The sequence below is a fragment of the Pollachius pollachius genome (genome assembly GCF_949987615.1).
Source record: "Pollachius pollachius genome assembly, chromosome: 7".
In the NCBI taxonomy this organism is placed as follows: Eukaryota; Metazoa; Chordata; class Actinopteri; order Gadiformes; family Gadidae; genus Pollachius; species Pollachius pollachius.
The window spans coordinates 23,843,986-23,869,424 of NC_136940.1; the positions used below are offsets into that span (position 1 = coordinate 23,843,986).

Below are 25,439 nucleotides of genomic sequence, written 5' to 3' on the forward strand. Positions count from 1 at the left end.
TTCTGGCTATCTTGGCAAGGACGCACATGGAGCAGATATTCTTGTCCACCAGTGCAATCTGAATACTGGGAACAGTCCGAGATGTCCTTTGTCCGATTGCGTCATCGGCTGGCATGCGTTGGGCTCTGGTAGGGGCAAACTGGGCCATCACATGACGTGGGCGAGGTTAAAGGGTGCCTTCTGAAACACTGACACAATGCTTTGACTGGATTACCTGGGAACCCAATGTTGTGTTTTAAAGGAGATAGCACGTCATCTACCAGGGCTAAAACCTCAAGGAGTTTTCCTTCTCTAATGTGGTTCAAGTGGGGTGGAATTCAACAGATTCCCAATAGTTACACAAGTTGTCTAAGTAGGTTTTCTCCTAGGAGTTTAGTATGAGACCTAGGCCATAACACTTGTAATATTAAATGACTTTGTCCAAATAAATAATAATACACTCCTCAAAGGTGGTTTGATCCATCCTTAGGCAAGGCTGAAATGTTCTACAAGTCACTTCAGATAAAAGCATCCGCTGAATGGCCCAATAGTTCATCTCTTCTTTCCAAGGCTTATTTAGAATACAAAAGAGCAGAGGAAAAATCCTGAGAATAGACAGGCGCTTAAATGGAAGGCACATGCTAATGGTGTGCAGCTCCTTCCTCTGGGCGGAGGGAGGAATCCCATAAAGTGAACCGTTGTATCGCTGTGGAGGCTAAATGCGGATGAAATGTTGCGGTTATGACACGGCTTTCATCTGGACTGTCTGCTGCCGTGAGTATGAGTCAAGTTGTCCGGCCCTCAAGGGGTGAGCGGCAGCTGACTCAAAGCTGTCGTGTGAGTTTAGTGCGTGTGCACGTTTTGTGTACGCGTGTGCGTTGTGAGAGTTTTGTGCGAGAGGTCGTGTGTGTGTGTGTGTGTGTGTGAGTTCGTTGTTTATGTGTATGAATTCGATGTGCGTAGGAGATTGGTGTGCGTAGGAGTTCAGTGTGCGCGTGTGTGCGTGCGTCTCACCATGAGGATTGGGGACATGAGAAACAGAAAGTCAGAACAGAGAGGAGGAAGTGCGAGAGCTAAAAGGTTGTGCTCATGTGAACCAACTAGTCTATTTGGATCAAGTGGAACCCAGTTCAGCATTATAGTCTGATTAACCATTTACAACCTCTGGATAAGGACGGAATTACAATCTTCAAGCAGATATTTTTCATCATGACCAAAGAGCAAATTATTCTTCATGTGGAGCCTGCTGGTGACACATCTGTGGTTTCAGTGTTATTCACCACGTGTCCCGTGCGAGAGGGTGCAAGCGTGCGCGCCCACACACACACACACACACACACACAACCCTGGAGATTTGACATTAAAAATAAACAGGTTGCGGTTGCTTTCTCCGAAAGCCTGTAGTCGCACGTGAATGATGTCAAGCACTCTTCGAGGGTTTGGACATAACTACAGCCGGGTTCACAAGGTTCATATTTCCACGGTAAATGACCACTTTTCCTGGCATTCCCCTAGAACGTCTGAACTCACCATGTTGACTCATGCCCTTCTTAAACGTCTAAGTACATCAAGGCAGTCATTGAGTGCAGCGATGGAACCCGACACCCGCAAGTAACCAAAGGGAATAATCCTGGTGCAGAACTCATACGGTTATCATTTGAGAGTCCACAACAAAAGATAAAGTTTTCCTTGTTATGCATTGCAAAATAAACGCCATCTACAATAAATTGACAGTAGTAGTATTTGCGTCTTAGGGACTGATCAGCCACAGTACATATGGATATCTGCTGCCACCTATTGGCCACAAGGAGAATTGGTTGATAGTTTCATTATTCTTTTTTTTTTAACAATGAACACAAGAAGGTTGCTTTTCATAAAGAATTTAAACCAGACAATAATCACATATTCTTCCAAATACATTTATTAGTAATTTTATCCACTGTACAAAGCAAGCAACGAGATCTTGCGGTTACCGACATGAACACGCCAGGGAAACAAAGATGGACTGCCTTCGGTTTCTCTAAACCAACATGAAAACGCACCTGAAACAACAAGAGAAAATGAGACAAACATCAGAAGGATTTCGGTATTCTGGGCACATAATTGCCACATCATCTCTTGCTTTATAGAACAATAAACATCTTCAAATGGAAACACATTGGTGAATATAATTAACATTCAGCATATCTGACAGTTGTTATTTTTCCATTTCCGAGATAAACTTCAGAGCAGAAAATGAATAGAATAAAACAGAACATTGCCCCGTTATCATTATGCAAGAGCATCACTATAGTATATATATGCAGCTCAGACGTGGGTGGGACGCTGGCTCTCTAGTGTTGAGGTCACATACCAGGTCTACTCCAGGGCCTTGACGATGGCCTCGTTGGCGTCTATGCTGATCTGCACCGCGGCTTTGGACATCTCGTCGACGGCAGCGGCCATCTCGGACTGGGCCTTCTCCAGGTTGGCCTTGGCCGCCTGAAAAGAACATTTGGGTTTTTAACCGGGGGTCAAGTACTGGGATCTCAAAAAGTGACAAAACATTTATATTTACATTAAGTGCATTTAGCAGACGGTTTTATCAAAAGCAACTTACAATAAGTATATTTGTCAGAAGAAGGAGAAACAATATATAGCTCGGTACAGTAAGGATGTTCATAGAACTGAGAGCAGAGCACAAACAATTGTTAGGTGAACACATTCCCTGCGTACAACAAAGATAGCTAGGATAGGATGCTACACAATGATAAGTACTATTTTTAAGTGCATGGACTTACAATATACAATTCATCCATGCCAATCAATAGCCCTCAAGTCACTCAGACATGATGGTAGCTACAAGAAGAAGCTACTGCATTAGAACACCGTTACAACTACAACGCAAGCAGCTATCTGGCTGGAACAGGAATCGCATAATCCAAACCAGCTTGTTTAACCGTAGAACGTTTTTCTGGCCTCTGTGAGCTTCATTTGTCGTCACAGAAATTATTAGAAATGCCAAATGCAGAGGCCATCTCTGAAAAATAACGTTTTGTTTTTTACTGGAGGTCAACTAATGGGTCTTCAAAAAACGACCATGCATCCATACAGGACAATGTTTAAAATAGCTTTTAAATAGAACTGGACAATACATGAACCTCCTCTTACCCCAGACACACACACCCAGAAAACAATCTCCCTTTCAACGGCCATATATATTGCACAGAGAAATTGATCACAAATCAGCCACTAGGTTTGATGTAGCATATAGAGCTAAATTCACCAGAGATGTATACCATTATCTCCCACTGGTCATACGGACCAATTAAACCAAGTGTACATTACGTATCCCGGTCTGATGCATTGCTTTTAATGAATTTTATGGATCCAGTATCCATTACAAGTATTGCGTACCGAGTAAAGTCCACAAGTAACGGACCTTATTGTGCTTTCCATCACAGCATCAATATCTCACCAAGAAAAAGACTGGGAACGTAATGATGGCAAGTAGAAGTAATCCATATTGAACACAAAAGTAGACCTTTAAATTGCATGGACAGCTTCTGTATCAGCACACTGTTACACAATGCACCAGCGATCCGGCTGGAACCGGGGTTGTGAAACAGCAGAACCCGTAGGAGCCGCTGTGCTGAAACGACGTTAGCACGGCGCACGTTAGCATAGCGCACGTTAGCACAGAGCACGGTCCCTAAAAGGCGGCGCGGCGAGGTCAAGTGGGGAGCGAACCGGGAAAAAACGATGGAAAGTACAAGCGTAGCAAATCCGAACCGTGGTTTATTTTTCCTGGCCTCTGAAAGCTTCATTTGTCACAGTAGTGATTAGAAAGGCAAAATGCCAAACATAGCTGGGAGTCAAAAGGTCTTGCGGCAGGGGGCTGACCATTTCGCTGTAACTCAACTGTGACTGACCTTTCCCTGCTTATTAACAGTAGGGCTGTGCAGGCCGCTGTTACCCAGGGTCTGAGAAAGACGAGGGCCGGTATAATCACGCCTTTTAACGCCACCCCAGTCAACTTGGCGGCGGACACTCGCCCCACTCAAGGTCAAGGAGAGAGACGCCTCCATGCCGCTGGATTATAATTGCACGGCAGAGTATTAACAAGACTGACATTTACACGTTGCCCCCTTTTGTCCATCACACATCGCCTAGAAGTTCTCTCACCAGGGACCTGATTCCAACAAGGGGGTCATCGCAGAGAAAATTAAAACTCCACAGTCAAATAGCTGTTTCTCACAGAAATAGATGACATCTCGTCACATAAATCTCATTAAAACCAGACAATAAATTGCCTCACGCGCGGGCATTTGACATGCCTACAGTTCCCTTTATTTAGGCCACATTGCATACTATGCCTTCAAAACACAAGAGACGAGTTGTATCCTACAACAAGCCACCTGCAAACAATGAAATGGACAATAAAAAAAGAAATAAAAATGTATTTCAACGTTATCCGTTCTGAAATTAAACAAAGCATTGCATGTAGAAGCAGTAGGCCTAAGCTGAAATCAAAACCAAGAGCCAGGTCTTAAAAGTCAAGCAGGCTTGTATAAATGAGAAGCGCTAGTCCCTGAGGGCCCAGAGGGTCGGCAGGTTAAAGGTCCACAGTTCCTGACGCCGTTTCCCATCGGCTACCAAAGTCCTCAATACTATTAATCCCATTGGAGAAGCGTGTTCCGGAGCCGTTCGTCTCCGTCCTCAGTGAAGGAGGAGCCCTGGGAGGCCGGCGCGGGTCGGAGATACTCACTGCGATGTCCAGCTGGTCCAGGGGCACGGCCTCCTCCGCCAACAGCTGCACCGAGGAGTCAGCGTTGACTGTCACCGACCCGCTGCTCACTGCACACATTAACACCATGAGTAAAGGATCACTAGACCAGTAGTTAACTGGTCATTAACTAAGTTAATGCTCACTGAACACACATTAACACCATGAGTAAAGGATCACTAGACCAGCAGTTAACTGGTCATTAACTAAGTTAATGCTCACTGAACACACATTAACACCATGAGTAAAGGATCACTAGACCAGTAGTTAACTGGTCATTAACTAAGTTAATGCTCACTGAACACACATTAACACCATGAGTACACGATCACTAGACCAGTAGTTAACTGGTCATTAACTAAGTTAATGCTGACTGAACACACATTAACACCATGAGTAAAGGATCACTAGACCAGTAGTTAACTGGTCATTAACTAAGTTAATGCTCACTGAACACACATTAACACCATGAGTACACGATCACTATACCAGTAGTTAACTGGTCATTAACTAAGTTAATGCTCACTGCACACATTAACACCATGAGTAAAGGATCACTAGACCAGTAGTTAACTGGTCATTAACTAAGTTAATGCTCAATGAACACACATTAACACCATGAGTACACGATCACTAGACCAGTAGTTAACTGGTCATTAACTAAGTTAATGCTCCCTGAACACACATCAACACCATGAGTAAAGGATCACTAGACCAGTAGTTAACTGGTCATTAACTAAGTTAATGCTCACTGAACACACATTAACACCATGAGTACACGATCACTAGACCAGTAGTTAACTGGTCATTAACTAAGTTAATGCTCACTGCACACATTAACACCATGAGTAAAGGATCACTAGACCAGTAGTTAACTGGTCATTAACTAAGTTAATACTCACTGAACACACATTAACACCATGAGTAAAGGATCACTAGACCAGTAGTTAACTGGTCATTAACTAAGTTAATGCTCACTGAACACACATTAATACCATGAGTACATGATCACTAGACCAGTAGTTAACTGGTCATTAACTAAGTTAATGCTCACTGAACACATTAACACCATGAGTAAAGGATCGCTAGACCAGTAGTTAACTGGTCATTAACTAAGTTTATGCTCACTGAACACACATTAACACCATAAGTACACGATCACTAGACCAGTAGTTAACTGGTCATTAACTAAGTTAATGCTCACTGAACACACATTAACACCATGAGTAAAGGATCGCTAGACCAGCAGTTAACTGGTCATTAACTAAGTTAATGCTCACTGCACACATTAACACCATGAGGAAAGGATCACTAGACCAGTAGTTAACTGGTCATTGACTAAGTTAATGCTCACTGAACACACATTAACACCATGAGCAAAGGATTTCTAGACCAGTAGTTAGAGTTAATTAACTAAATTAATGCTTAATACTGCATGAATTAAGGTAAGTTATGGTTAATTAATGTAAAGTGTAACCGCAAAAATAAATGAGGGAATATTTAGTAGAATGAGGCAATTGACAATGATAAAGGCCAGGGTAATAACCGTATCAACACAAAGGCCTTGGTTCTATCAGTATCTCTACTTTCTTTGACTAAATGTCCTTTTTGGCATTTAGTGAGGTAGTGGTGTTGCATAACATGCCTCAATTGGAGAAAGCCTTTGTTTGACCGTTCTACCAACATATCTCTTAAAATCAGTCGAGGATTTGACCCATTTATGGGTAAATTTGACCCCTAAAAAAAAAGCAACTCAAAAATGCTCACAATCCTCATCCTCATTACTTCACTGCCCCCTGCTGGATGAGCTGCATATAAACGCACATCCAGTGAGACAAATAATTTGGATACATGAACATACACAATAACATGAGTAGGGTGACCACAGGGGTGCTCCATAAACACTCCCAGTATGCACAGTGGTGAAATATTAGCCTGGTCAATAATGTGCACAAATACATCTAAACATCTTCAGTGCTGGAGAATTGTCTGCCCTCACAGACGACGCACGCATGACAGTGTGAGTACTACTCACACTCACGCATGACAGTGTGAGTAGTACTGGCTGCACAGCGCTTCCGACATCATTGGAAAGTTATCCCAGAAAGACCAAAAGCTCACCAAAGTATTTAGCCCCGACGCCTTCGTCACTGTAGACCGTGACAACCCCAGGCCTGAGCACCTGAAGGGTGGGCACGTGGGCCGGGAGGATGCCGAACGCCCCGGTCAGGGTGGGCACGTCCACCTGCTTTACACTCGCCCCCTGGAAGAACACCTGGAAGAGGGAGTTGGGGGTTAACCTCTGGATGGCTACAAGCGCATGATGTTGGTCCTGATGTGTATTTATCTTAAAAATATTATATTATACACAAATACATACATCATTATATATGTATACATACTTTATTTGTCATTCATTAGCAGCAAATGTGCGTGTCATGCATCATTAAACGTTACATATCTAGTTTGAACGAAAGGGATTACTAAAGACGATGGCAGACCATGTGTTATAAAGTCAAGGGCACGGCAGTCGTTCACGCAGAGCTTCACGTACACTTTCAAAGAATGACATGGATGCAGAACTTAACATCCTTAACTAAACGCCAACTCGATTCAAAGGTCAAATGTTCAAATGAATGAGTGTATGAATCCAACATCACAAAAGCGGACTCCTCCAAAACAGGCAGACCTAGGCCTTCAGCAACATTAGCCCGGGACGCGCTGCGATTCAACCACTTGTATTTGTGCTCAATATGCGTTTTGTTTGGAACTTTAAAAGAGTTAAAGCGCCAATGACAAGTCAGAGTCAAGTTTGACATCTATCACGAGCGGCTAGGCTAACAAGCTATAAGCTACATATAAGAGACACGTCCGTCACAAGTCCTCAATGACGGCAGAAACGCCGTGCAGAAATGCCAGCGGCACATGCATCATCACGAAAGGCTCAAATCAACGATGAAGAAGTCAGGTGTGGTTACGTTGAACAGCACCGGTCGTTTTGTGCACAGAAAGTCATCCAGCTCCGGCTTCAGCTAGCTAGGCCTCAGAAGCCTCCCGTCTCCCCGTCCCTTCCTACCTGTGTCGGGGAGGCGAACGTGAAGGACATCTGGGGGCCTCCGGAGACAGCCTCGGCGTAGCAGCGGGCCTGCCTCAGCATGGGCGCGGAGCGACGGAGGAACCTGGCTGCCATCATACTGCGGGACAGACGGGTGTTAATAGGAGTAGAGGTGGACTGCGGAGATCCCAACGTGAGACAGTCGGTGTGTGCTTGCTAGGACAAGGACGTTGGTAACCTACCCACAATGCTTTACGGCTGTGTGTGGGTCCTGCCGGTTTGTGTAGTCTTTTTTTAAGCGCAACGCATGCCGGGAAATGTAGTCAACGCACAGTACTTTGGCCCATTTATCCGTCACCCGGCCGCCACAGCTGATCAGCATGCAGTAAACACGGCTATAGTATGAGTAAAAATGTTATTAATAATTTGAACTGAACCCTTTGCGTGATAAGGAATAGGCCTAGGATTCAAAATTGGCATTGACTGGCAAACATTTTTATTAACTAGTAGCGACAATAATTGTACATTACCAGCGGATGGCGCAAAAGCATAGCCTATCATGAGAGACAACGCTTTTCGACATTGTCCATTCTCATGCACTTGCCATTCGTCAAAACATCTACAATTTTATTCAATTTTGAATCTCGTCATGGGAGATCCTACTTCATGTGCAATATGTCTTATTCATGGCCTATGCTATTTGTTTGTCCCTATATGTAGGCCTGTCTATATTTATTATCAAAACGCTACTAAATGTGAGAAGTCAAAGAAGAAAACCTCTGAAGGTATTATATTGGTTACTGAGACATAGGCCCCTTAATAAGTCATCCCGAACTCACGGGGGTATCCTCCCGACATATTTCCATCACGGACGATCTCAATCACGACAAAGGAGCGCCCGATCGATCGCCAAGTGGGCGTGTCCTCAGGCGAAGACGCAGCGTGTCACGTGGTGTGGGTCTCACTGAGTGGGTGTGTCTTCAGCAATAGGTTTCATTCATAAATACTTAGTCCCAAAAATGTAAATGAAAGGGTTCCGTGAGAATTTTCGGGTTATTGCCACAGAACACACCGTTTTGATGTATGGACCACATGATTCGTTTAGGTGAGTATCTTTATGATATATATTTGAATGATAATAATATATCGCGCATACCTTTTTTTCCCCGAGAAGGCTGGTTTCACTGCACGCTGATGGGAATAATAAGCAACAGCTATATAAGCTAAGATACATGTCACCTTTTATTAGGACTGTTATTTTTGTCCAGCATGTTGAATGCGTTTAGACATAGGCCTATCCTATCCTAAAATAAATTCAAGCAATCTATTGCGGCATGTTGCGATCCTTTTTATTGCCTTTTAATGCAAAACATGAGCTTCCACAGTCAGAGCCGCTGTTCATTTCTGCAGGATTATTGAATTCACGCAATTGCATCAAACCTGCTTGCTTTGGTGCGGTTCTATCATTGTGAATGATGTAATTCGTGTCTTTTCCTGTCGGTATCTATGAAGGGTTTCTTCTAACGCAGTCTTTTTTACCACATATCCATTCTTACGGCTACAGTTTCTGCTGCCTCCTGCCATAGCAACCCGCATGTTGCTTCGAAGCGTTACGAGAGCCTGGACGAGAGAAGAACATGATCGGACATGAAATGAGCCTAATACCATAGAATCCCCCCTTCTGCTTCCTTTGCAAATCAATAATTGAAGTTCATAGCCCTACACGATTAAGCCCCATGCAAGCAGCAGGATCGGTGACTTTGGTGTTTAACAGGGCTGTGGAAATAGCACGCTGTAAGCACTTTCCACAAAGCGATGAGGCTGGAATTATTTATCAGTTAATACCTGTTAGAATTAAAGCTCTGCGTTTCAAGACGCTTAACCAATCGATTGGTATTTTACGTCCGTTACAAAGCTCAAATTGTAAACAAAGTGTGCTTCCAATGTTTCACACTATTGATAATGAGACCCATTTAACCAAGGCTGTGCACCAAAGAAACATCGAATTCCGATATATCTAAATATACTCCACGTGTGTGATCTCCCGCCACTGTATTCAGATCGTGTCTCCATCCCTTCACCAGAGACCGGTGGCCCGGCTTTCACCGTACAGAGTTACCAACTAACCGTGTCCTCTGATTGGCTGTTCCCAGGCATGGCTCAAGCCTGTGCTGCTGACCCCCGGTCGTAGGGCCCACCCCAGGGGAGCCCTGCTGCTTAGGGCCCAGCCCGCCCGGCCAGGGCCCAGAGAGAGAGGGGAGGAGGAGGACACCACGAAAACGAAGAGGAAGAAGAGGAGGGAGGCGTGTAGGGGGGAGGGGGCTGGAGCCAGCCGGGCTGAGGATGCTGCCCCTGCTTCTGATGCTGCTCCTGCAAGAGAGCTGAGGTGCCGAGAGACGGCGAAGAAGATCACACACACACAAACAGGCGTACAAAGCTCCTTCACACGGCCCTCCGCCAGGGTAAGACACTAGCAGGTGTGTTGGGACAATGCTGTGAACACAGAAGAGCAGCCTGCCTGTGACAGGGCTGTTATAACAGAGGAGCATAGCAGCTCTAGAGGGCTGGGAGGGTGGCGGTGGTTGGGTTAGGCTAGGAGCGAGAGAGAGAGAGAGAGAGAGACAGAGACAGAGACAGAGACAGAGACATGGTGACAGAGCAAGAGAGATAGATATATACATAAAGAGAGAGAGAGTGATGGTGAGAGACCTACATAGAGATACAGAGAGCGAGAAAGAGAGACATACATGAAAGAGGGAGAGTGATGGAGAGAGCTACAGAGAGTGAGAGCGTTGCTGTGGTGGTAGCCTACAGGTTGGGAGAGAGATAGGAAGAGAGAGAGAGATAGATGCATAAAGAGGAGAACGAGACGGAGAGAGAGCTACAGAGAGAGAGCTTTACTGTGGTGGTGGTACCCTACAGGTGGAGAGAGCTGAGAGGTAAAGAGAGATGCAGTGAGAAAGAGAGAGCGACGTAAGGAGAGAGCGAGGGGCGGGAAGAAAGATACAGGGAGAGAGAGAGCTTTACTGTGGTGCTGTGGCATTTTGCTGTGGTGCTAGCCTGCATGTTGAGAGAGAGCTAAGGAGCTAGCGCTGGGGAGAGATGCAGAGAGAGAAAGAGAGAGAGAGAGAGTTTTGCTGTAGTGTTAGCCTACAGGTTGAAACAGAGCTAAGGGTATAGCTACGGAGGAAGATACAGAGACAAAGAGAGAGAGAGAGAGCGAGAGAGAGAGAGAGAGAGAGAGAGGGAAAGAGAGGTTTGCTGTGATGGTCGCCTAAAGGTTGAGAGAGAGCTAAGGATATAACTACAGAGAGAGAGAGAGAGAGAGAGAGAGAAAGAGAGAGAGAGAGAAAGAGAGAGAGAGAGGTTTGCTGTGGTGCTAGCCTACAGGTTGAGTCTCTGGCTGGGGTAGAGTGGATGTTGTGGTGCAGTTGCTGGCAGGATGACAGTGGGAGCTGAGCGGTGCAAGAATTTGGCTTCTCCGTGCTGCGTGAGTGAATCGACAGAGACGGTATGTGTGTGTGTGTGTGTGTGTGTGTGTGTGTGCTGGGGTGGTGCTAGTTTGTGTGGCCAAATGGGTTGTTGGCGACTCAAGTGATGTTAATGGCCATGATCTGTATGAGGGAACGCATAGCAGCAGTAACACTGTGGCCGTCGGCCTCACCGCTGTAACTGCTTAGTAACAGTGGCATTCCTGTTTGCTTTAGGTGTGTGTGTGTGTGTGCGTGTGCGTGTGCGTGTGTGTGTGTGTGCGTCGAATGTGTGTCTATGTTAGACAATAGATGTTGACTCATAGCATATTGAATTAGAGAAATGGGATCCACTCATACCATGTGTAGGCTATTGTACAAGCAAGCATTCAGCCTAATCGTACACCTCTTGCTTGGTGTTTTGCTATAATGTTATGTCATGTGTGCATAGTTTTAGCCTGGCTCCTTTCCTGTGCTTAACAACTCTGTTATTACCATGTCTTAGTTCAATATTATTTACCATCTATCTTGTTCTTTCCCTCTATCACTCTTTATCACTTCCTTTTCCCCTCTCTCTCCCCCCTCTACCTCTCCACCATCTGTCTCTCTGTCTCTCTCTCTCTCTCTCTCTCTCTCTGTCTCTCTCTCTCTCTCTCTCTCTCTCTCTCTCTCTCTCTCTCTCTCTCTCTCTCTCTCTCCCTCTCTCTTCTCCCTCTCTTTCTCTTTCTTTCTCTTACCAACTCTCTTTCTCTTCCTCCCTCTCCCCCCTCCCCTCTCTCGCTCTCTGTCTCTCCTGCCATATGTTCTGTCTCAGGGGGACCCTTTTGCTGGCCTGGACCATGAGCAATGAGTCTGCCGTCTGGAACATCCTACCAGAAAACTCCACAGTAAGTCTGTCAACACGGCCCTCTTCTCAGAGAACATGTTCATTTGTGAGTGTGTGTGTGTGTGTGTGTGTGTGTGTTTGTGTGTGTGTTTGTGTGTGTGTGTGTGTGTGTGTGTGTGTGTGTGTATCCATGTCGCTGTGCTTCCTCTCTCTGACAGACTAGTTAATGAGGAACATCCTGGTCTGTGCCTGCAATAATTCAATCCCTTATCCAATCGCAGTTTTAAGTTTGCTTCTCAAAGAAATTACAACATCTTAGCTGTTCAACGCGTCAGTGTGTTCAACATGTAGGCAGTAGTCCTCGTAGCGACCTGATCCTGTGCTGCATGCCTTTCCCTCTCTTCTCTGTTTCTCTTCACTGTCCTGTATACAAAGGGCACATCCAAGCCCATACAATGTTTTTCAATCTGACATCAGCGTGTTACCACATATTAGCGATGCAATTATTCCACAATGCGTGCATTTAAAGTGAGCTCGGACTGTCTGGGGACATACAGTGTGTCTTACACACTGGAAAACACATTGATGCATCTCTCTAATGGTTTCTAATGGATAAGACAAATAGCTTTTGACGTAATATGAACAGAAGTGAGTCATACCTTCATTTGTTTGCCCATCCTCTGAGCTAGAACTTCTATTAAACAAACCAAACAATTGTAAAATAGGACGGGGAGTGCACCATTTATCCTGGCGGCCCTGAAGCCAATTAGCCCTAATGCATTTTGTTTTGATGTTCTGATGTATTCGGCAAAGAGAAGTGTCATCGTCAACGCTGTGCCTTTCCATTTTCATTTCCCTCCTAATGAAGGTATTGATGCGAGCATGATTACAGAATTGACCAAAATACAAACCCCTTGTAGGCAACCCAACAAAAAATACACAACATTATTATGTTTCCTACAAAAGACCTGTTAATGGTCCGCCCCTAGCCATTTCTGTCATTCATTCGCTCTTGCCGAGAGCTTTTTCGATCTCAAGGTTCACGAACATGATGCTAGCCCTTGTAGATCTTGATAAATGGCACCATGGGATTTATAGATCGCTGTGAGCACCAAACTCTTAATATAAAGGTAACACACAAACATACAGTAGTTGGTAAAACATGTTTTACCAACTACTGTATGTTCATAAACATGTTTCATAGCCCTACATGGCGGCATATCACACATACCCTAGACCGAGAAGCACTCTTATTAATCACTTCCTCTTTGAAGTAGTCGTCATTTGCTGAACATCAGTATGCACACTTGTTTATTTCACGCTTTTAAGCATACTCTGGGGGTAGTGGTTAGGGTGTTTGACTGTGTTGGCCTCCCAGCCAAAAAGTCTGAACCCTGATGTCTGCAGTCTTCCTGTCTGTGCCCATGAGCAAGAGGATAACCTTGCAGAGGTTATCTTGAATTGTCTGTAAATCAAGTGTCTGCTAAATGCGTTTAACTGAAAACCCTAAAATATATCGGTACATTACTTATCTCCTGTCTCTGACCTGCTAGTGAAAACAAGGCATTCACTTTAAGAAATGAGGGGTGGGAAAGGAAATTATTTTTGTGGGCTAGAGATTCAGGTTTTCTCATCTTCTTTGAGAGAAAACACTGGCCACAAATCTACAAGTGGTTTCCTCAAGGCCTTGATGTTTTCCTATTATTTTTTTCATCCCCTTTTTGTCAAATATTTCTTATTCTTTGCTGCAATCGTTTTTTCTATTCTCGGCTCCCTTGCCACCTACCTTTCACTTCTCTTCCCCGTTGCCACCATTTTAAACAACAATCTTTTTCTAGATTTCTTTGCTATTTCTTTCTGTTCCATCACTTTTCAATTCTGATGACCGATTGCTGTTGAAATCATTGGGTCGAGTGGACAATGGGCCGAGGTCAAACACAATACCACATCCGTGGACGCCCAAATCAAACATCTGGCTTATTCCAAATGGGCTGAAGAAGAAATTGTGCCTCCATTTCCTCTCCAAAGCTCATCTGGCATGTAATCAAAGTCCGTTGGCGCCTCCTCTTCTCGATGTGTTTATGGTGAAATGGTGCACTGTTCCAGCAACCTTTTCCCCATGGCCGAAGAATCCCCAGAAATAAACGGTCTTCTTTCCACTGTGCATTGGGTGCCTAAAGATCTCGTTTAACGACAGAGTTCAACCTACATGTGTGTATTGATGTATGGAGGTTTGGTTATTGTAAGGTTGTTGGGGTTGTAGATTCCACTTAGTTGTATATACTGTATATGGTGAGCGTCCGCCAGCTTCCGTAAAGTACTCAAGACTCAAGACTTGCTGACTCAAGACCCTCTTACGCACTTTTTTTTAATTTATTTTTTACACTTATTGTATAGCATTGCACTTATTGTATGTTATTCGTCCTTGCACTTAAAAGTAGCATTTTATCCTAGCTATCTTTGTTGTATACGTGGAATGGGTTAACCTAGTGATTGTTAGTGCTTGGCACTTGCTTCTATGAACATCCTTTCTCTACCGACTAGAGACATATTTTTGTTTCACTTTCTTCTGACAAATGTATTTATTGTAAATCACTTTGGATAAAAGCTTGCCGATGCCCTAAATGTAAATGTAAATATGTGTGTGTGTGTGTGTGTGTGTGTGTGTGTGTGTGTGTGTGTGTGTGTGTGTGTGTGTGTGCGTGCGTGCGTGTGTGTGTGGTGTTCCCAGGGGATCCCTCTAGGGGCGACAGGGAGGCAGGATGGCTACGTGCTGCTCCTGGTGATCCTGTCCATCTTTCTGGTAGGGACCTTGGTCATCATCGCCGTCCTCCTGCTCGTCTGCCGCCGCTCCGGCCGACGGGGGCAGCGATACGGCAGGTGAGAACGGCGTCCGGGCGTCCCGACGGCACACAGGACGCCCACACTTTTGGACTCTCGGTGTCCATCCACAGGATGCTCTCTATTAATAAGCTCCAAATCCATCTGTCCTCCGTCCATCCATCCATCTATTCATCCGTCCGTCCACTCATCCATCTGTCTATCTATTCATCCTTCCGTCCACTCATCCATCCGTCTATCTATTCATCTAACATTTCCATCCATCCATTCTCCTTTACTGTCTTCGTGACTCCAGCTACTGAAGGTAAAGTCTGTCTGTCTCTCTGTCTCTCTCCCTCTCTCTGACATAACACACAGACACACACACACACACACACACACACTCACGCACAGACACACCTCTCTCGCACCTTGCACTTCCCCCACATGTTTGGCTCTGGAGAGCGCTCCCCTTGTATAATTGCGCGCTAAGTAGAAACCATTAGATTTGCAAATCAGGCGAATCACCTGTGCATCTCACCCCGTGTACCTATTAAGACGTCTTTCCCCCCGCTTACTAGGAGAGGGGGGCAAGTGGCTCACTCCCCGGTACGGAACAGACTGTGCTGTTCCAACTGGGCTGCTTTATAAAAAAAAACACACAAAAACCTGCATTCAATATTCATGCACCTTATTTATTTGTGATTCATCAGCAGTGTTGTTCGGCAGACCAACAGAATATGCCTGGACGCTCAATATGCCGCCGTGCGCTAGCAGATGGGATCCCATAGCCGTGCCTTTAATGTGCAGAAAGACGGAGTGTAGCGTAGTGTAGTAGTAGGAGATGGGGAAGGGAGCAGGCATCGAGGTGGTTGGCTGCTGCAGAAAGGGCTGTGTGCACAGACTGGTACAAATGATGACTGTAATGAGATTTCAAAGCAGCCACCGGCGGTGATTCATCTCGCATCTCAGCCCAGCCGCGCATGCGGGCCGGGGAGCACACACACGCACGCACGCACACGCGCCCACACACGCACACACACACACACACTGTCTCACACACACCCACGCACACTCTCTCTCACACACACACACACACACTGTCTCACACACACACACACGCACTCTGTCTCACACATGCACACACATACACACAACCACTCTGTCTCACACACACACGCTCATGCACTTTTGCAGCCACAGCTGGTTGCACGGAACAAAGGAATCAGATGGAGAGGCTTGGTGGGGAAGAGGTTTAGGTTCCTTATCGGTTCCTGAAGGAGCTGGGCTGGGGCTTGGGGTTTAATTAAGTAGCATGCATGGAAGATCCTCACCAATTAGGCCTGATATCAGCCGACGGTCCTCTCTCTCTATCTCTCTCTCCACCTAAACCCGCAATCTAAGCTGAAGTATTTGAGATATTACACAATGTTGTCTTTGCATTTCATTTGATTATATCAATGACTGCCCTAGATATCGTTCATTTGTGCCACAGCTATATTTTCCCCAGAATAAATACAGGAATTGACATAATCATAGCGTATCGGTATAGATGGCGCACAAATGTTTATTAAACGTGATGCAAAAAGGGTCTGATCCAAGACTCTTGGCTCGGGCGTGTTGGTCTTGGTTGGTGGACGGTATCTGTTGGGCTCCCTAGATGAGAGCCACAGACTTCAGGGGTAATCACGTCACTCCATTGATCCCCATGTCTTGCCCGTGTGCCCCAGGGCCAGCGATGACCCAGAGAAAACCAACACCACCTACCTGGAGGACTCTCAGCCCACGCACGGTGAGCCCGGACGGGGAACGACGATGCGGTGCAGGGGGTGTGGGCGTTGAAGGATGCCCGCGAAGGAGTCGTAAAATATACATAACGCATGCGCATATATTAAATAATGTGTGGACTTGAAACCGTTTGGAGGATGTGATGTGTATGTAGGCCAAAGCGCTAAGTGGCTACCCCTGTATTTATCGGGTGGCATGTGGCTCGGAAGGAAGAGTGGGACGGCTGTTAACCGGAAATGCGCTACTTCGAACCCCGGCTCCTCCTAGCTCAACTGCTCCCGACGAGCTGGCCGTCGCCTTGCGTGGTTGACACCGTCGTCGGTGTGTGAATGTGTGCATGAATGGGTGAATGTTAGGCAATATTGTAAAAAACGCTTTGAGTGGCCACTGGTCGGAAAAGCGCTGTATAAATGCAGTCCGTTTACTATCTCTATGTGGATCTCTATGATCCAGAGATCACCATCAGGGTGGATGAGTCGGAGAGCCTCTCCCCGGGGGGCGCCCATGACCAGGAGACGGACCGCTTCCTGTCCACGGGGACCGCCGGACGCCGCGTCTCCTTCAACGAGGCGGCGCTGTTCGACCACAGCAAGAAGGCCCAGGAGAAAGGTCGCAGGTCAGCCCCGCACCGGTCTCACTAACATCGACATTCAGGGCATTCGGCAGACGCTTTTATCCAATGCAACTTACAATAAGTACATTTGTCAGACAAAAGAGAAACAACAACAATATAATGCTGTGTGTACAGTAAGGATGTTCATATAACCAGGTGGCAAACACTAATAATCGCTAGGTTACAACCTTCCCTGTATATAACAGAGATATCTAGGATACGATGCTACACAATGCTAAGTACTATTTGAAAGTTCAAGGACGTACTACATACAATAAGTGTGCAAGAGTGGTGTGTGCGTGCTTGTGTTTTGGGAGGGTAGGGGTGAGGCTATGCAGGGTCTAGTTGAGCTATGCAGAGTCACTGTTAACATGTGTAAGCACAACATCAGACAGTCTTAAAAGTTTGTATTTTCAGAGATGCTATTGTCCGAATAAGCATAACATTTAAAAAGACAAGTTCCAGGTAATGAAGGCGTTGTAGCTCAAGGGCGCCTACAGGGTCACTGAAAGGCGTTCGGGACCAAACCTGCATCCTTTTGTCTTGGTATTGAACACCCTGGCCGCTACGCCATAAAGCCTTGTTATTTCCTGTTTAACTCTCATTCGGCCTATATATACACACCGGCCCCGGTCCTCTCTCTCGCCGAGATCAATGCAAGTGTTTTTATTCTGTCTCCATCTAATGGATCCGTCAGTGAATAGAGGGTTAAGTTAATGAGGTCAGAATGCATCAGTCTGCCGAGGAAGCCAACCAGTCACCCTGTGGATAACCATTCTTCCCCTCTTCACTATGATGTGCTCCGGCTTCTCAGGGATTATTCTCCCTGCTAAATGACAGCATCAGCTGCCGTGCGCCAGACTCAAAACGTTTTCTCTTTGAGGAGCAAATGTGAAAGACATGTTGAATAGCGAAAAACGAGCAAGGGTTTTTCTTATGCCGTTTTTTGAACGATGTCGCGGATTAGCTGTTTTGAAAAGGGTGACTGATGTATTGTGGAATCTGTGTATGTTAATTATTACCCTTTTTGTAGTCTCACAAAGCAGACTCGAGATAATCCGGTTTTAGGCTAATATGTAAAGTCTGATGGCTCATATTCGTATTTGTTTGGACCAATGCTGTTGTTGGAGGCTGGGATAAGTAGATGCGTCATTTACGGACAAATCGACATTGTGTGGGCTCGTCGCTTTAGAAATACACTTCATAATTACCATTTTGAATACTCTACCATAACACGTCCTTGCACTTATAAATAGTACTTAGCATTGTGTACCGTCTCATCCTTGCTTTGTTGCATACAGGGGATCGGTTCACCTAGCAACTGTTAAAATGTTCTATGAACATCCTTACTGCACCGACAGCGGTATATTGTTGTTTCTCCTTCTTCTGACCAATGTGCTTCTTGTAAGCCGCTTTGGATAAAAGCGAGCGCTATATGCCCTAAATGTAAACGTAATGTACCACAGTAAAAGGACTGGATCCCAGAGATGACCCATTCTGACCCATTCAGCCGGTACCTCCTAACACCACCCCCCCCGACCCAGGTACACCCTCACCGAGGGGGACTTCCACCACCTGAAGAACGCCCGGCTCACACACCTCCACATCCCCGCCCCCGCCCTCAAGATCCTCACCATCCCCGAGTGCGACTCGGCCGAGAACACCATCACCATGGCAACGCGGCCCGCCACCAAGTCCGCGCTCTCCATCTTCCAGGTGACGGGCCTGACCCGGCTCGTTACCCCTGACGCGTCGTTAGTCAGGACCGGGCTGCGTGCGTGTGTGTGTGTGTGTGTGGGGGGGGGGGGGGGGGGGGGGGGGATTACAGTATCAATCACGCGGGTGAGAGTCAGACCATGTATCAGTCTAATGTACCCTAAGGGAGGGGGGGGGGGGGGGGGGGCACGTCTTGTTTCTAAAGGCTAATTTCATGCGCTATGTTCACGGATGACTCCCCTATGCACCCTGCATTATTCATCCCTCGAAGGCTGTACATGCTGCTGGGTTTTGATTCGCCGTAGATAGATGTAACCACGGTCTGTGAAACCACCTCACTTTAGAATGGACGTCATATAGCAGAAGACGCGGTACTTGCAGTGCTGTGGCGGGATGGTTTCACACGTACGGCCGCGTGAAACCGGACGCCAACTGCGGCTGAAACAATCATTTTATGTTTTTTAACATGTGAACTTCGGTTTTCTGGGCGTGTTCTTTGTGTTTGCGTGAGTTTGCGCTTCGGTGTGTTTGTGTGTGTGTTTGTGTGTGTGCGTGTGTGTCGTTTTCGTGTGAGTGTGTCGTTTGCGTCTGTGTGTGTGCGTGCGTGCGCGTGCCTGCGTGCGTGCGTGCGTGTGTGTGTGTGTGTGTGTTTGCGTGCGTGTGTGCGTGGCTCTCCCCGCTCCCCGCTCCAGCCCATGCTGTGCCCCCTGTCCCAGGCTGCTGTGGGCAGCCTGAGCCCCAGCTCCAGGCTGCCTGGGGACCCCTTCCACCCCGCGGCGGACCCCAGCTTCACCCGGACCCCCCCAGCCCCCAGCACCAAGCAGCGCAGCACCAGCTCCGTAGGTCCACACACACTCGGGACTCAGTCGGCAATGAATTGGTCCGGGGGGGGTCAACTCCGTGAAAACAGTCCCTTCGTCTTCTCACTGACCCCGGCTCCTCCCTGTCTCCCCCAGATCGAGATCCTGGGGGCCATGAGCCCCACCGGCGTGGGTCTGGCCGAGGCGGGCTCCAGGGGCCTGCCCGGTGACAGGGGGGCTCAGGGGCCCGTGCTTCAGTTCTTCACCAAGCTGCGGCGCCACGCCAGCCTGGAGGGGGCCAGCCCGTACTTCAAGATCAAGAAGTGGAAGCTGGACAGCAGTCAGCGCGCCTCCAGCCTGGATACCAGGGGTAGGCGACGCCAAGCGCTTTGAGGCGCCTCAGGGCGTCATCTCTGGGGTCCCTGGCGGAAGAATGGGAGGGTAGAATCATTATTCATTATTCTTCGCGGACAGCGATCGGAACCGAGCGCGTTTAAGCGGTCTTCGCTTTGTTTGACTCGAGTGTGCTCAGCGTGCTATATTTGGTGCACAGGAATCAACTGGGAGATGCCATGCTCTTGGCAGACATTATTCACACACACACACACACACACACACACACACACACACACACACACACACACACACACACACACACACACACACACACACACACACACACACATACACACACACACCCACAGATGGCTCCGTGACGCAGAACTTTGTCTTGTCCAAGGTCTAAAGCCCCGTACTGGGTGGCGCCAACACGTTTCATTACACACGCGCACAAACACAAGCACACACACACATTCTCATTCCTATTTTTAAACACACCCTCACGACTACTTACGCAAACTGCTTCCCCATGCACGAAGGGAAGGGGAGTCACACAATCACAGAATCTCCTTTCCCAAATCCTCTGAAATCACACCTTTTAGTCCCCTCCACATTTCAACGCGTTCAATCGGATGCCTCCTCTCGTCCCGTCTGAGATGACTTTGAACTGACCAGAGATTACGTCTCCCAGGCTCCCCCAAGAGACGGCAGTTCCAGCGGCAGCGGGCGGCCAGCGAGAGCCTGGACCAGGAGGACAACGCCGCGCACCACGACGACCTCATCCAGTACATCGCCCGCACCCAGGACGTGGCCTACTGCCCCGGCCGCGTGACCGCCCGGCGCCTCTCTGACCCGACCAGCCCGCGTCCACCATCACCCTCCCTCGGCAGGTATCTTTAATTGGCTTGCCATTCATCCCTGCCACCGCTTTGCTCTGTCACACACCCGTCGTCCACAAGCGGGAGGGGGGACTAGCCCCTCTGCTTTGGACCGGACCGCCCCTCTGGGGCCTTACTCCCCCGCACGCTCTGTCCACGACTGAAGGACCGGCTTTTCGTCTAGCTTTCTGTTTTGAGGAGTGCTTTTATTTTGGTTCTGAAATGGGTGTGATGTGCATCACGTTTGGACATTTAGATGTGTGGATTGGAGGAATTGAATAAATAGCCGCGGAAAAGGCATTCCAAGGGGGCAATAGTCGGTGCGGTTCGACTCAGCGTCGTGCTTCTTCTTGATTCACCGTTCGACATTGTGCCTTTTTCGCAAACCAGCAGAAAGTCAGTGAATCAAGAGTGGCGATGGGAGGAATCGATAACCAATCAGTGTGGGTTTCATGTTGCAGCATTAAACCGGGGCGAATATAACCATATTTTATTTATAATCAGCTTCTCCACTCAGACATCAGGAGCTGTTGTATCACACTGATGGCACAATACCTTTTTAGACTCGCCCTAGCACCGCTCCACGATTCCCGGAAAGCCCTTCCCTTTCTCCCCCTGCGTGTTGCAACTTGTCAGGACGTGTTTGTGAAGCGCTGGTGAAACACGATCATCGGAGCGCATCTCGAGGAGGGATTCTACCTTGTCATTCCACTGAGCTCTTCCTCCCCTCAGCAGTGCAGTACATCAACAGAAACGAATTAGGTGAAACTCTAGCCCCGGCCCCAGCGGTTACTGCAAATCACCTTCTCGGCCTGAGTGAGAGAGACACAAAGGTTTGCTTGGAAGTCAGACCCACGTTGAGTCTCATTTGAGTTCTTGAGTCCGTTCTGCACTAAAGTAGTAATCGCCCCAGGGTTTGAAGGGACTGCACTACACAAGACAGGTTTGAATAAATAGTTTAATACTCTCTTTTCAAAGCCTTAAAAAATCATGCCACAAGTGAATGTAGTCGTTGGCTTGACTAAATCGCGCAAAGATATCGCTTGACTAACGCACCGTTTATTATGAACAGGGACATTAGACACTTTCAATTTTTGCTGTGAAATTACCAATGAATCAACAAGCGTCGGCTTTGAATGCTCTTAATTCTCGTCATTTCATAAAAGGCTGGCCTGCTTCACTTCATGCTACATGTTGGGAGAGAAAAGCCATAATGGAACATCGCTTCACATAACGAGCCCTCTGCAGCCTTTCTCAGCCACCTGTCACCCCAGTGGGTTGAGGACCACATGAAACGCATTAGCCGGCATTATTCAACATATTGTACACCGGTCCCACTCAGATACATCACCATTGGGGAATCAGACGTTCTCAAAAAGTCTGCTTTTGCTTTTGATTCCCATGAACGGGACTTCCCGGATGTTATGCTGGGTTTATTTTTGTACACTTTCCAATTCTGGAGAGTTGTCTATTTCCCCAATGGCCTGTTTACTTCAACAAACACGTTTCGGCTAAACAAATAGTAACCTTTACTAAAACAACAAAGATTTGTATTACTACAATGTAGAATATGTAAGGAAACTAAACCAGCGCTTCCTACCTATCATAAACATATCTATATAGCCTATAAATCATTATTTTTATTTTTATATAGGTTATTTCCTGGAAGATGCAATGGGCTAATCACTAAAACGCAATTCCCATGTCCATTGAGCCTTTCATTCATGGCTAACACAAATCAAACTAACCACTAACTAACTAAGAACATTATTTAACATTTTGTTAAAAAAATGCAAATCATAAACTTGGCTCCGTTAATGATTCTGATTCTTGTTCCGCAAAAAGAACCGGAGGACTTAACATGACTGACCCCTGTGTTGTGTCTGTGATGTGTGTATGTGTGTGTGTGAGTGTGCGTGCGTGTGCTTGTGTTCATCTCTCCGACCCAAACTCTTTTCCTTTCTCTCTTCCTGTTTGTTCCTCCCCTCCTAAATCGCTGTGTGTGTCCGGTCGCTGCTGTGTGTGTGTGTGTGTGTGTGTGTGTGTGTGTGTGTGTGTGTGTGTGTGTCTCCGTGCGCTGCTGCGTGTGTGTGTGTGTGTGTGCGTGTGCGTGTGTGTGTGTGTGTGTGTGTGTGTGTGTGTGTGTGTGTCCGTGCGCTGCTGTGTGTGTGTGTGTGTCCGTGCGCTGCTGCGTGTGTGTGTGCGCGTGTGCGTGTGCGTGTCACGTGCGTCCCCGTGTCAACACCTCAGGTTAGAGGTGAAGGTCTTGGTGGAGCCGCGTCGCAGCCCTGGTGGTCCAGGGGTGATCGGCCTCTCCCCTGACCCCCAGGACGAGACGCCAGGCCTGGCCGCCGGCGACAGCGGCGACCCCCCGGACCCCCCAGACTCCCAGGCCGTGTACCGAGACATCTGGAACCTGCGCGCCTCCCTGGAGCAGTACGCCGCCTCGGACCAGAGCAGCAGCAACAACGACCGCAACTCCGTCTGCAGCGACGCCGACAGCGTGTGCTCGCTGGGGGGCCGCCCTGAGGCAGCGAGGGGGGAGCTCCCCAGCTACCCGTCCCAGGATCTGGGGGACGAGGCGGAGGAAGGGCAGGAAGCGAAGCCTTCGACCGGGCCGAGGGAGGAAGCGGAGCCGGGGCCGGAGGTGACGAGGAAGAAGAAGAGGCAGGGCGGCAGCGTGGACTCGGCGAACCGGAAGCTGCTGCAGATGGACAGCGGCTACGCCTCCATCGAGGCGCCGTGCCGCGGCCCGGAGGAGCTCCGCCTCTTTGGGGCGGGCGGCAGCCCCCAGGACCGGAGCGCCCTGGAGCGGCGGCACCACTTCACCAGCGCCGGCCGCAGCAGCACCGTCGGCGAGAGCTTCGAGTCGTCGCACCTCTCCGAGGAGGAGCCGGAGGAGGAGCTGTCGGCGGCGGCGGGCGGGGCCACCGGCGGGGTCGCCGTAGCGACGGGCGCGGGCCCCCTGGGCTGGGCCCCGTACGGTCAGATGTTCACGGCCCAGCCGCCGCCGCCGCCGCCTCCGCCGCCGCCCCTGACCCTACACCGCCGCGACTACAGCATCGACGAGCGGACCGACGCCCTCTTCCACGAGTTCCTCCGCCACGACCCCCAGTTCGACCAGCAGGACTCCCCCGCCAAGAAGCACCGCTCCCGCGTCCACCTGCGCAAGCAGTGGCAGCGCCACAAGCAGTGGAGCGACCCCGGCGTGCGCCACTTCCACTCGTCCTTCGAGCGGCAGCGCACGCCGCTGCGCCGCGGTGACAGCGTCAGCTACCTGTCGGACGCCAGCTACCAGCTCACCCTCCCCCGCATCGTCAGCGCGCCCGACGACGAGGCCAGCGACGGCACCGCCAGCGCCCCCGGGACGCCCAAGCTGTCGGACGCGGCGGCCGTGAAGACCCAGGAGGAAGGGGGGCCCCTGGGGGAGGGGGGCGGCGACGGAGGCCAGGAGACCCAACCTCCTCCTCCTCCTCCCCCTCCTCCTCTACTTCGCTCCGTCTCGGAGACAGAGGGGCGGCCGGAGGAGGGCCCCGGCCTTCAGGAGGGCCGGGGCCGCTCGATCTCCCCGCCCTCGCTCCCGGACTCCCGGCGCTACGGCCCGCAGACCTTCACGGCCGAGCTGACGGACAAACTGGCGGCCGGCCTGGACGAGAGGCTGTACGCGGGCCTCCGGCAGACCAGGGACTCGGCGGCGGCGGTGCTGGAGTGCACGGCGGTGACGGTGGCGCACGCTTCCCCGGACCACAGCCCAGTGTAGCAGAGGCCGCGGCCCCGCTCCTCCCTCTAGACTCTCCTCCTGCGGTACCTGAGCTACGGTCTCTCCCTCTCATCTCTGTCTTGTGTCAGGGCCACATAGCGTGCACGGTGGGTTACATGGACAGTTTAGATGACGACAGACCTGGGTAAGTGTTTCTGTGGTGCTCGAGCGTATAGAAACACAGGCGGCGGGGAGGGGGGAGGGGGGGGAACAGCGATTCGTTATGTGGATAGGAATAAGCGGCAGCATAACCAAAAACGATACAGTCTCTGGATTGTTTTGCTTTTAACTTCGGAAAGCCAGCTTCTGTGAACATGGCTTGTATCATCACAGTAAAAAAAGGGGAAGTCAATGTTTTAGTTTCCAATTCACGAATCAGCTAAAGATAATGATTAGAATATACAATTATTTTCCCCCGGTATTTCTCTCTCTGTGTGTCTTGAGGATAGTTTATGTGCCATCAACTATCATGTACTGCTGTTCTGCACTAATTGATCCACTGTGAAACCAGGTGCTCTTAGATAAAAAAAACATTTAAGAATCTGTAAATCTGGACACAATCTGCCAGTTCAATACCAATACTCCGTGAACTGTTTTATAACTCATTGTTTTCATGGCCTAATATATTTT

At 48.4% G+C, this 25,439-nt stretch overlaps 2 protein-coding genes across 2 annotated transcripts; one reads left to right on the forward strand and one right to left on the reverse strand.

Moving 5' to 3' along the window:
- Positions 1–1,877: 1,877 nt before the first annotated feature.
- Positions 1,878–8,037, reverse strand: atp5f1d (ATP synthase F1 subunit delta). The gene is made up of 5 exons (XM_079740106.1): positions 7,821–8,037; positions 6,866–7,019; positions 4,727–4,815; positions 2,333–2,460; positions 1,878–2,021 (listed from the first exon to the last, which is right to left on the reverse strand). Exons 1-4 carry the CDS (start codon positions 7,935–7,937, stop codon positions 2,338–2,340), a joined length of 483 nt encoding a protein of 160 aa, XP_079596232.1. The 5' UTR covers positions 7,938–8,037; the 3' UTR covers positions 1,878–2,021; positions 2,333–2,337.
- A 776-nt stretch (positions 8,038–8,813) lies between these two features.
- On the forward strand, positions 8,814–25,025 carry cbarpb (CACN subunit beta associated regulatory protein b). Its single transcript, XM_079740102.1, has 11 exons — positions 8,814–8,904; positions 9,953–10,261; positions 12,084–12,156; positions 14,827–14,975; positions 16,646–16,707; positions 17,157–17,319; positions 18,861–19,032; positions 19,725–19,871; positions 19,989–20,202; positions 20,863–21,061; positions 23,300–25,025. The coding sequence occupies exons 3-11, from the start codon at positions 12,109–12,111 to the stop codon at positions 24,807–24,809; spliced, it is 2,664 nt and encodes an 887-aa protein (XP_079596228.1). The 5' UTR covers positions 8,814–8,904; positions 9,953–10,261; positions 12,084–12,108; the 3' UTR covers positions 24,810–25,025.
- The last annotated feature ends 414 nt before the right edge of the window (positions 25,026–25,439 follow it).

Excerpts from the sequence above, each read along its gene's own strand:
- atp5f1d (XM_079740106.1), bottom strand. The coding sequence starts at position 7,937 with ATGATGGCAGCCAGGTTCCTCCGTCGCTCCGCGCCCATGCTGAGGCAG. Across the intron at positions 7,020-7,820 it reads CGTTCGCCTCCCCGACACAG|GTGTTCTTCCAGGGGGCGAG; the intron begins GTAGGAAGGGAC and ends TCCCTCTTCCAG. Across the intron at positions 4,816-6,865 it reads CGTCGGGGCTAAATACTTTG|TGAGCAGCGGGTCGGTGACA; the intron begins GTGAGCTTTTGG and ends TAATGTGTGCAG.
- cbarpb (XM_079740102.1), top strand. The coding sequence starts at position 12,109 with ATGAGCAATGAGTCTGCCGTCTGGAACATCCTACCAGAAAACTCCACA. Across the intron at positions 14,976-16,645 it reads CGGGGGCAGCGATACGGCAG|GGCCAGCGATGACCCAGAGA; the intron begins GTGAGAACGGCG and ends CGTGTGCCCCAG. Across the intron at positions 19,872-19,988 it reads AGCAGCGCAGCACCAGCTCC|ATCGAGATCCTGGGGGCCAT; the intron begins GTAGGTCCACAC and ends TGTCTCCCCCAG.